Source organism: Leptopilina boulardi, unplaced genomic scaffold, assembly GCF_019393585.1.
Source record: "Leptopilina boulardi isolate dan_hultmark-lab unplaced genomic scaffold, ZJU_Lbou_2.1 LbouV2_177, whole genome shotgun sequence".
NCBI lineage: Eukaryota > Metazoa > Arthropoda > Insecta > Hymenoptera > Figitidae > Leptopilina > Leptopilina boulardi.
Window position 1 is genome coordinate 25,046 of NW_026137726.1, and position 12,356 is coordinate 37,401.

General features: G+C 37.6%; 1 protein-coding gene across 1 annotated transcript; it reads right to left on the minus strand.

Annotated features, from left to right (window-relative positions):
* Positions 1-3,777: 3,777 nt before the first annotated feature.
* Positions 3,778-7,868, minus strand: LOC127277711 (uncharacterized). Its single transcript, XM_051299019.1, has 3 exons — positions 7,528-7,868; positions 6,617-6,896; positions 3,778-4,233 (listed from the first exon to the last, which is right to left on the minus strand). The coding sequence occupies exons 1-3, from the start codon at positions 7,866-7,868 to the stop codon at positions 3,778-3,780; spliced, it is 1,077 nt and encodes a 358-aa protein (XP_051154976.1).
* Between the last annotated feature and the right edge of the window lie 4,488 nt (positions 7,869-12,356).

Genomic DNA, 12,356 nt, shown 5'->3' on the forward strand with positions numbered 1-12,356 from the left:
TTTAAAAAAACAAAAAATAAAAAAAATTAGAAAAGTAACATTTCAAAATCTTCAATATTTTAATACATTTTTCGACCCTACTTTAAATTCAAAAGTGGATAAAAGGGAAATTAGCGCACATTCACGCGAGTCAAGATTCCCCTATTTGTGCCCATGTCCCATACATAATTTTTATAACATTTTGCGTCAAAAACTCGACTAAATTGCTGTGATGGAAGGGGAAAGTGTGCGTAAAAGTACGATTTCCCCTCCTTTTAAGCACTAGTGCGTAAAAGACAGCGATGTAGTTGAGTTGTTGACGAAAGGTGTTATAAAAAGTATCATTTCCTCTCTTTACTCGCACTAGTGTGAGAAAAACGGCACGTTATTCAATATAATTGTCATTAGCAAGTACCATAAGCAAGTGATAGTAAATCTTGGTTTTAGTGCAATAGTTATTTTCGAATACATAACGTCTTCAAGGCAATAGTTAGAACACTACTTTTATGTATCGAAAACTTTATATGAGTCGCCGGAAAGTAAAACCACACATAAAATTCTGACGGCCATGTTAATTCAATAGGAGTCAGAATTTTATGTGTGGTTTTACTTTCCGGCGACTCATATGCATTTTTCTTGAAACGTGTTTTTTCGCGCGCCGTGCAATGTAACTCAGCCAATTTTTAACCGATTTAAAACAAACTTACCACAAATCTTCTTTATCTTACTATCTATTGCATGACGAGTTCCATTTTTTAAAAAACATTTGTATACCTTTGCGGCATACATTAAATTACAACATTATTTTTAAAAACAAAATTGCTTATGGGGGTTTTTGGGGTCGCTGATTACGAATCTGATGATATTTTTAGAAAATTCAAAATGGCGGAACCAATATGAAGGAAGAATTTTTAAGAATTGATCAAAATCGCCTGAAAGTCGTTACTCGGGGAGTTTTTGGGGTCGATGATTACAAATCTGAAGTCCTTTTTCCAAAATTCAAAATGGCGGAACAAATATGGCGGACGAATTTCCAAGAATTGATCGAAAACACCTAAAAGTCGTTACTCGAGGGTTTTCAGGGTCGTTAATTACGAATCTGATGTTTTTTTCAAAATTCAAAATGGCGGATCCAATATGGCGGACTAATTTTTATTTAAGAATTTAACCAAATCGCCTGAAAGTCGTTACATGGGGGGTTTTTGGGGGGTCGCTGATTACGAATCTGATATTCTTTTTCCAAAATTCATCATCAGCGACCCCAAAAAACCCCGAGTAACGACTTTTAGGCGATTTTGATCAATTCTTAAAAATTCGTCCGCCATCTTAATTCCGCCATTTTGAATTTTGTAAAAAGAACATCAGATTCGTAATGAGCGACCCCAAAATCCTCCGAGTAACGACTTTCAGGCGATTTCAATCAATTCTCAAAAATTTGTCCGCCATATTGGTTCCGCCATTTTTAATTTTGGAAAAATAACATCAAATTCATAATCAGCGACCACAAAAACCCCCGAGTAATGACTTTCAGGCGATTTCGATTTGCTTATTTTAACGGTAAAAATTTTGATTTTTAATTTTAGTTAAGATTTGTGACCTGTAGGTTGCACCGCGCAAAATCAAAGATGCAACTTCAAACGCCTGTTAGGCCGCCATTTTATAATATTTTTTAACAAAAAATTTTTTTTATAAAGCTGATATTGTGTACTTTAAGGTATTTTTTACTTGAATTCAATCGAAATTACTATTTTTTTATAAAAAATTCCTGAAAAAACGTGCATTTACACGAATTTCCCCCCTTAACGTAATATTATGTGCTGCTTGGGTACTTGATTATTTTTTAACTTTTCGTTTTGTAAATGTTGATAATTGCAGTCTTATGATCCAAGTTCTGTGAAAAAAAACTCAATAGAACAATTTTTAAATACATTTCAGGACTTAATTGAAGAAGAAAAAAAGAAGATGAAAATTGAAAAATTGAGGAATTTGTTTGGAGGGAGGCCAGCACCAAAAAAAAAATACAAGAAAAAAAATGATGATGATGATGATTATGATCCAAAATATGATTGTCAATAAAAAAGTTTTTAATTTAAATTTATAAATAATAATAATAATAAACACTTACTTACTTTATTGACTTTTAAAGTTATTTTTAAAATAATTTATTAATTATTTAAGGGGGTCACCCCGTGTGTTGGCACTTATTTTTGCCATTTTTCTTTTCAAAACTATAAAAACATAGAACTTCGAATTTTTTACTGTACATTTAGTGAGATTTCAACAACAAGTACAAATTATTTCAAGTAAAAATACTTTAATCTTTTCGACTTATAATACAAAGAAGTAACCTTGGTTTTTAGACAGTTGTCCATCGGCGTCTACAATTCCGACTGATTGACTGATCCAAAAGTATAATAGCGTTTTAATCTGTAAGGCAGTAGCTATCGCCGGAACTATGACTACTTGAAAATATTAAAAATTCAATTTTTTATGCGGTTTTGAAATTTTTTTTCAAAAAATCACGATTTTTATGTCAATTTTGTCGTATAAAGAGAAAACTACCTGACCTATTTTAATTATTCTAGTTCGAGCGATAGCCACACATGTGCTGAACATACCCTGTAAATTTGATCAAAATTGGTCAAGTGGTTTCTGAGATATCATGGACGCCAGTTCAAAAAAGTAGTTTCGAGAAAAACACGTTTGCAAGTTTAAGAACGCTTATAACCGCGCTCTTGAGCACACTGACTTAGGGGTTGTTCACATATCACGTGATACATAGTTTAGGTATTTTAAACCCCCTTCCACCCCTGCGTGATACTTTTTCTACTGTTAAAAAATTAAATTTCCATGGACCATGATAGTTTGCCAACCACCCTCCCATCCCTAAAGGTATCACGTGATATATGGATGACCCCTTATCAGTGCTATAACCTTTTAAGGACGTTGTGTATCAAAAAATCGCTTTATCCACATATTCTAAATATGTTATAGATGACATTTATGCAAAAGAAAAAAAATCGATTTTTTGAACCCATCACACAGGATGACCCCCTTAATACCGAAATTTTTCAAACTCGATTTTTTTTAAATTGAGACAAATAATGAGAGTACTTTGAATTAGATTAATAAAGATTAACTATTATTTTTTTGGATTTAAAAATTTTTGAAAAATAATTTTTTTGTCCATAGCTTTAAAAAAATGTTAGGACACCTATGAATATTTATCTTTAATTTTGTAGAGTTTTTTAAGACACATCTTTTGAGCCATAATAGCGAATATCTTACTGTTATTTTATTAAAAGTTATTAATATGTTGAAGTAGACAATTTTTTGAAAAACCTGCCATTTTTTCATTATTTTTTAAAAACTCTTTATGTAACTTTAAAAGTATTATGAACAACTTGGATAATATTTAAAAAACGTATCAATTGACCTATTATTATTGAACCCTTTATTGTAAAATATTACGAAGTTATTGATGTTAGAAATCTATCTGCAAACGCACAAAAAATAAAATTTAACGCCTTTAGAATTATTATAATACTAAATAAGTTACAATAAACTGATTACAAAAGATATCCATGACGGAGCAAAGTATATTTATTTTATAAACACAAAAGTTCATTCTTCAACTTGGCAGTGGTTTTTAAATTAAGTTTTACTAAAAACACAATCAAATATAAAAACAATAAATCAAACAATAGAGAAAGAGAAGCAAAGGAAATATAATAATAAAAAAGAAAAGAGCAGAAGATAATTGAAGCAATAGTGGAAAAACTAATGTGACTCTAAAAATTATAAAAATTGTTCAAAATTTCCACCATTGTGCTCGATACAACACATCGCGCGTCGGATAACGCTTTGAGTTGAATGACGCAACATTTCCGGTGTGATTGTTGCGAAACCATCCAGAATTCGAGTACGCAACTGCTCCATTGTCTCAATCTCTACCCGGTACACATAATCCTTTACTTGTCCCCAGACATGAAAATCTAAAACATTCAAGTCTGGGGACCGCGGTGGCCACTCTCGCTCAGCACCCAAAGCGATAATACGTTCACCAAAAATTTCTCGAATTTCGTTGAGAACTTCCTCCGGCCTATGAGGTGGAGCACCATCTTGCTGATGATAAATTCTATCAATCTCCTCTTGCGTAAGTCCAGCCTCTTGCAACAATCTACGCAATTCATGGCTTATAAAATGTGCATACATGCGACGATTTAAATGACCATCAAAAAAGAAAGGACCAATCTGTAAATTAGGGATTTGGATTTTCAAACTTATGCATAAATCTTCAGTTTTAAAAATTAAAACATGAGACTTCTGAGTTTTAAGTCTTGTGTTAAAATCTTATGCTTAAGTCTAAAAAAATTTAACTTTAATTCTAACCCTTTGCGGCATACATTACATTACAACATTAATTTAAAAAAAGGCTTATGGAGGTTTTTGCGGTCGCTGATTACGAATCAGATGTTATTTTTCCAAAATTCAAAATGACGGAAGCAATATGGCAGACAAATTTTTAAGAATTGATCAAAATCGCCTGAAAGTCGTTACCCGGGGGATTTTGGAGTCCCTGATTAGGAATCTGATGTTATTTTTCCAAAATTCAAAATGGTGGAACTAATATTGCGGACGAATTTTTAAGAACTTAAAGAAATCGCATGAAAGTAGTTATCTGATGTTATATTTCCAAAATTCAAAATGGCGGAAGCAATATGGCAAACAAATTTTTAAGAATTGATCAAAGTGGCCTAAAAGTCGTTACCTAGGGCTTTTGAGGTCGCTGATTAGGAATCTGATTATATTTTTAGAAAATTGAAAATGGCGGAACCAATATGGCGGACGATTTTTAAAGAATTTAACGAAATCGCCTGAAAGTCGTTACTTGTGGGATTTTGGGGTCTCTGATTAGGAATCTGATGTTATTTTGCCAAATTCAAAATGGTGGAATTAATATGGCGGATGAATTTTAAAAAACTTAACGAAATCGCATGAAAGTAGTTACTTAGGGGCTTTTGGGGTCGCTGATTACGAATCTGATGTTATATTTCTAAAATTCAAAATGGCGGAGGCAATATGGCGAACAAATTTTTAAGAATTGATCAAAATGGCCTAAAAGTCGTTACCTAGGGCTTTTGAGGTCGCTGATTAGGAATCTGATTATATTTTTAGAAAATTCAAAATGGCGGATCCAATGTGGCGGACGTTTTTTTAAGAACTTAACAAAATCGCCTGAAAGTCGTTACTTGGGGGCTTCTGGGGTCGCTGATTACGAATCAGATGTCTTTTTTTTAAATTCAAAATGGTGGAACCAATATGGCGGACGAATTTTTAAAAACTTAACGAAATCGCATGAAAGTAGTTACTTGGGGGCTTTTGGGGTCGCTGATTACGAATCTGATGTTATATTTCTAAAATTCAAAATGGCGGAGGCAATATGGCGAACAAATTTTTAAGAATTTAACGAAATCGCCTGAAAGTCGTTACTTGTGGGATTTTGGGGTCTCTGATTAGGAATCTGATGTTATTTTTCCAAATTCAAAATGGTATAATTAATATGGCGGATAAATTTTATAAAACTTAACGAAATCTCCTGAAAGTCGTTACTTGGGAGCTTTTTGGATCGCTGATTACGAATCTGTTGTTTTTTTTCCAGAATTCAAATTGGCGGATCCAATATGGCGAACTTTTTTTAAGAACTTTACAAAATCGCATGAAAGTAGTTACTTGGAGGCTTTTGGGGTCGCTGATTACGAGTCAGATATCATCTTTCAGAATTCAAAATGGTGGAACCAATACGGCGGACAAATTTCCAAGAATTGATCGAAATTGCCTGAAAGTCGTTACTTGTGGGATTTTGGGGTCTCTGATTAGGAATCTGATGTTATTTTTCCAAATTCAAAATGGTGGAATTAATATGGCGGATGAATTTTATAAAACTTAACGAAATCTCCTGAAAGTCGTTACTTGAAAGCTTTTTGGATCGCTGATTACGAATCTGTTGTTCTTTTTCCAGAATTCAAAATGGCGGATCCAATATGGCGGATGAACTTTTAAGAATTGATCGAAATCGCCTGAAAGTCGTTAGTCGGTAACTTTAGTTAAAAAAAATTTGACCAAAAATTTTTTTTTTATTTTGAAAATTTATTTAATTATAATTTTATATTATAACTATATATATAAATATATTTATAATATAAGTTTATAATTTTTACGTAATTGCATTTATTATTAATTTGTTTACATTTAACAATGTTTGGTTAATCAATAAAAAAAGATTTTTGAGTTTACTTGAAACAGAGGTTGAATCTGACGAGAAAATTTGAGAACTGAAAATTGGTAATCTGGGTTACCACTATGCTGCAAAGGGTTAAAACTTATGCTTAAATCTTCAGTTTTACGATTTAAAACATAAGTCCTAAGACTTAATAATTTAAGCTTTATGCTGGAGTTTCAAGTCTTATGTTAAAATCTTTTGCTTAAGTCTAAAAAAATTTTAATTTTAAAACTTACAGTTAAATCTTTAGTTTTACGATTTAAAACATAAATTTTAAGACGTAAGAACTTAAGCTTTATGCTGAAGATTTGAGACTTATGTTAATATCTTATGCATAAATCTGAAAATACTTACAAGACGATCTCCTACAACACCACACCAGACATTTAGGGACATTCTCCTCTGGTGTCGGACACGTATCGCAAGATGTGGATTTTCGTGCCTCCACTCGTGGTTGTTGTGATAATTAAAAGTTCCACTTCTTGGGAACGTGGCCTCATCCGTGTAGAGGATCCTGTCCCTAAATGTCGGGTCCTGCTCGTGTTGAGCGACAAGCCACCGGCAATATGCCATTCTCCTCTCGTTATCACCTTCGTGGAGGGCTTGAACTTGGCGGTAGTGGTAAGCGTGTAAACTGTTAAAGGAACAAAGGATGTTAAAGGAAATTAAGGACATCAAGTCAATTCCATAACTTTTCCACTTTTTCCAACCAACTTTCCATTTCCTACTTTTTACATGACACTCTCTGCTTCACATATTTATCATCTCACTATGCACTTTTCACATTCCACTTTTTACTTCTTATTCTTACATCCCATTTTCCACAAATCACTTTTCATATCCTACATTTATTTCACATGTATCACATCCTACCCTACACTTTCTACATCCCATTTTCCACTATAACATTTCATATCCAACTATCCATTTCTCATATTTCACATCCTACTCTACACTTTTCATATCCAACTTTCTACTTCTCATTCATACATCCCATTTCAACGTATCACTTTTCATATTCCACTATCTAATATATTTCTCATATTTCACATCCTATTCTACACTTTCTACTTCCCACTTTGAATCTCGGAATTAAAAAGAGGGAAAATTACGGAATTTACTTTCTGGATAGATGGATAAAAAAAATGCGACAATGAATGGATTAATAAGTAATGGATAAGAGAAATTCACAATTAGGTGATTGTATAAGGGGATGAAAAAAGGAAAAAGAAAAGCGTTTATCACGTTTATAATAAACACATTACCCGTCGCCTCTTAAGGTCTGTTGAACTGTCCAGTAGCTGAGCCGCAGGGCACGCACCATTTGTCGTATGCTGTGCGTCGGGTGCTGATTTATATAGCGGAGAATCCTCTCCTCATTCGCAGGGTTTCTCGCTGTCCGAGGTGCACCCACCCTGTTCCTGTTGTCCGGGACCAAATTACCATTCTCATTTCCTCTTTGGATGGTTCTGAGAATGGTATTATGGTTCGGACGAAGTTCAGGGTGCCTCTGCCTAAACGCGATAGCTGCTTGGTGAGCATTGTAGCCGTGTTCGCCGTACAACATCACCATTTCCATATAGTGCCGAGCAGTATATTCACCCATTATCTCATAAATCTGTAATGTTGACGTTGTGTCGTATTCATCTTTACACAAAATAAATAAAATTTTCTATTTAAATTAAAAAATCAATTTTTTTATATCACTATTCGCACAGTACAGGTATCAACGATATCTGAATAAGTAATAATTGAATAATTATTTATAATTTTTAACTCAGATTATAAGTGAAAATCAAGTAAAAATCACAAAAATTTTTATTTAATTAAATTCACGCTATGCCCACGGTAGACCCACACAACAGCCACGATATGCCCACGGTAGACCCACGGAAGATCCACGCTATGCCCACGGTAGACCCACGCAACTGCCACGCTATGCCCACGGTAGAACTACGCAACAGTCACGCTAGGCCCACGGTAGACCCATGGTATATCCATGCTATGCCCACGGTAGGTCCACGGTAGGCCCACGGAAGATCCACGCTATGCCCACGGTAGACCCACGCAACAGCCACGGTAGACCCACGCAACTGCCACGCTATGCCCACGGTAGACCCACGCAACAGTCACGCTAGGCCCACGATAGACACACGCAACAGCCACGCTAGGCCCACGGTAAACCCATGGTAGATCAATGCTATGCCCACGGTAGACCCACGCAACAGTCACGCTATGCCCACGGTAGACCCACGCAACAGTCGCGCTAGGCCCACGGTAGACCCAGGGTATATCCATGCTATGCCCACGGTAGGTCCACGATAGGGCCACGGAAGATCCACGTTATGCCCACGGTAGACCCACGCAACAGCCACGCTATACCCACGGTAGGCCCACGCAACAGCCACGCTATGCCCACGGTAGACCCATGGTAGATCCATGCTATGCCCACGGTAGGCCCACGGAAGGTCCACGCTATGCCCATGGTAGACCCACGGAAAAGCCACGCTAGGCCCACAGTAGACCCACGCAACAGATACGCTATGCCCACGGTAAACCCACGCAACAGCCACGATATGCCCACGGTAGACCCATGGTAGATCCATGCTATGCCCACGGTATGTCCACGCTATGCCCACGGTAGACCCACGCTATGCCCACGGTAGACCCACGCAACAGTCACGCTAGGCCCACGGTAGACCCATGGTAGATCCATGCTATGCCCACAGTAGGCCCACGCAACTGCCACGCTATGCCCACGGTAGACCCACGCAACAGTCACGCTATGCCCACGGTAGACCCATGGTAGATCCATGCTATGCCCACGGTAGGCCCACGGTAGGCCCACGGAAGATCCACGCTATGCCCACGGTAGACCCACGCAACAGATACGCTATGCCCATGGTAAACCCACGCAACACCCACGATATGCCCACGGTAGACCCATGCTATGCCCACGGTAGGCCCACGGTAGGCCCACGGAAGATCCACGCTATGCCCACGGTAGACCCACGCAACAGCCATGATATGTCCACGGTAGACCCTCGCAACAGCCACGGTAGGCCCACGGTAGACCCATGGTAGATCCATGCTATGCCCACAGTAGGCCCACGCAACTGCCACGCTATGCCCACGGTAGACCCACGCAACAGTCACGCTATGCCCACGGTAGACCCATGGTAGATCCATGCTATGCCCACGGTAGGCCCACGGTAGGCCCACGGAAGATCCACGCTATGCCCACGGTAGACCCACGCAACAGATACGCTATGCCCATGGTAAACCCACGCAACACCCACGATATGCCCACGGTAGACCCATGGTAGATCCATGCTATGCCCACGGTAGGCCCACGGAACAGCTACGCTATGCCCACGGTAAACCCACGCAACAGCCATGATATGTCCACGGTAGACCCTCGCAACAGCCACGTTATGCCCACGGTAGACCCACGCAACTGCCACGCTATGCCCACGGTGGACCCACGCAACAGTCACGCTAGGCCCACGGTAGACCCATGGTAGATCCATGCTAGGCCCACGGTAGACCCATGGTAGATCCATGCTATGCCCACGGTAGGCCCACGGTAGGCCCACGGAAGATCCACGCTATGCCCACGGTAGACCCACGCAACAGCCACGCTATGCCCACGGTAGACTCATGGTAGATCCATGCTATGCCCACGCAACTGCCACGCTATGCCCACGGTAGACCCACAGAACAGCCACGCACGATAGTCCACGCAACAGCCATGCTATGCCCACGGTAGACCCACGCAACAGTCACGCTATGCCCACGCAACAGCCACGCTATGCCCACGGTAGACCCACGCTATGCCCATGGTAGGCCCACGGTAGACCCATGGTAGATCCATGCTATGCCAACGGTAGGCCCACGGAAGATCCACACTATGCCCACGGTAGACCCACGCAACAGCCACGCTATGCCCACGGTAGACCCATGCTATGCCCACGGTAGACCCACGCTATGTCCACGGTAGGCCCACGCAACAGCCACGCTATGCCCACGCGTAGACCCATGGTAGATCCATGATATGCCCACGGTAGGCCCACGGAACAGCCACGCTATGCCCACGGAAGATCCACGCTATGCCCACGGTAGACTTACGCAAGAGCTACGCTTTTCCCACGGTAGACGCACGCAATAGTTACGCTATACCCTTGGTAAACCCATTTAACAACACTTTTATATACTAAATTGCATAAAAAATTTTCCAATTGGTCCTGTTCGGTTTGAGGACTTCTTTGAGAATCAAATTTAGGTCGAGTTGGAGGTTTCTTTTAGGATCAAATTTTTGACGTCTTTAAAGACTTCTTTGTGGATCAATTTTAAATGTGTTTGAGGACTTCTTCGAGGATCAAATTTAAGACGAGTTTGAGGACTTCCTTGAGGATTAAATTTAGGATGTGTTTTAGAAGTTCTTTTGGGATTAATTTTAGGACGTGTTTAAGGACTTCTTTAAGGATCAAATTTAAAACGAGTATGAGGACTTCTTTGAGGATTAAATTTAGGATGTGTTAAAGGACTTATTTGTGAATCAAATTTATGACGAATTTGAAGACTTCTTTGAAGATCAATTTTAAGATGTGTTTGAGGACAACTTTGAGGGTTAAATTTAGGACAAGTTTAAGATTTCTTTAAGGGTTAAATTTGGGACGTGTTTGAGTACTTCTTTGAGGATTAAATTTAGGATGTGTTAAAGGACTTATTTGAGAATCAAATTTAGGACGATTTTCAGGACTTCTTTGAAGATCAATTTCAAGATGTGTTTGAGGACAACCTTAAGGGTTAATTTTAGGACGTGTTTAAGGACTTCTTTAAGGATCAAATTTAAGACGAGTTTGAGGTCTTCTTTGAGGATTAAATTTAGGATGTGTTAAAGGACTTATTTGTGAATCAAATTTATGACGATTTTGAAGACTTCTTTGAAGATCAATTTTAAGATGTGTTTGAGGACAACTTTGAGGGTTAAATTTAGGAAAAGTTTAAGATTTCTGTAAGGGTTAAATTTGGGACGTGTTTGAGTACTTCTTTGAGGATTAAATTTAGGATGTGTTAAAGGACTTATTTGAGAATCAAATTTAGGACGATTTTCAGGACTTCTTTGAAGATCAATTTCAAGATGTGTTTGAGGACAACTTTAAGGGTTAAATTTTGGACAAGTTTAAGACTTCTTTAAGGGTTAAATTTAGTACGTGTTTAAAGACTTTTTTGAGGATCAAATTTAGGACGCGATTGAGAACTTCTTTGAGGATCAAATTTAGGAAGTAGTTGAGGACTTCTCTTATGATCAAATTTAGTACGAGCTGGAGGATTTCTTTGAGGATTAAATTTAGGACAAGTTTGAGGACTTCTTTAAAGATGAAATTTAGGACGCGTTTAAAAACTTCTTTGAGAGTTAAATTTGGGACGTGTTTAAGGACTTCTTTGAGGATCAATTCTAAGATGTGTTTGAGGACTTCTTTGAGGATCAATTTTAGGACGCGTTTGAGCACTTCTTTGAGGATTTAATTTAAGATGAGTTTGAGGACTTCTTTGAGGATCAAATTTAGGACGCGTTTGAGAACTTCTTTGAGGGTTAAATTTAAGACGTGTTTAAAGACTTCTTTGAGGATCAAATTTAGGACGAGTTTGAGGATTTCTTTGAGGATAAAATTATCTATTTTTTTAAAAAATTTATTTTTTTTCGTTGAATTTTTGAAACTTCAAACTTTTGGTAAATTCTCTTAAAAAAGTTAATTTTTTCCAAAAACAATTTTTTTGTTGAGTTTCTCAAATTTCAAACTTTTGGTACAGTCACTTAAAAAAATGAATTTTTTTAAAAAACAATTTTTTTAGTCAAGTTTGTCAAATTTTTAGTTTTGAAAAAGTGTGGAAGAGTAAGGGATGGAAAGATTATCAATTTTTTCAAAAAATTACTTATTTTCGTTGAATTTCTCAAATTTCAGAAATTTGGCAAAGTTTCTTAAAAAAATTAATTTTTTTAAAAAACAAATTTTTTTTGTCACATAACAAAGTTTTGAAAAAGGGGTCATCCATAAAGCATGTGATACATTTTTTCAGAATTTTAACA

Coding starts and splice junctions, on each gene's coding strand:
- LOC127277711 (XM_051299019.1), bottom strand. CDS start 7,868: ATGGGTGAATATACTGCTCGGCACTATATGGAAATGGTGATGTTGTAC. Junction 6,897..7,527: donor CAGACCTTAAGAGGCGACGG/GTAATGTGTTTA, acceptor TTCCTTTAACAG/TTTACACGCTTACCACTACC. Junction 4,234..6,616: donor GTGTTGTAGGAGATCGTCTT/GTAAGTATTTTC, acceptor CCTAATTTACAG/ATTGGTCCTTTCTTTTTTGA.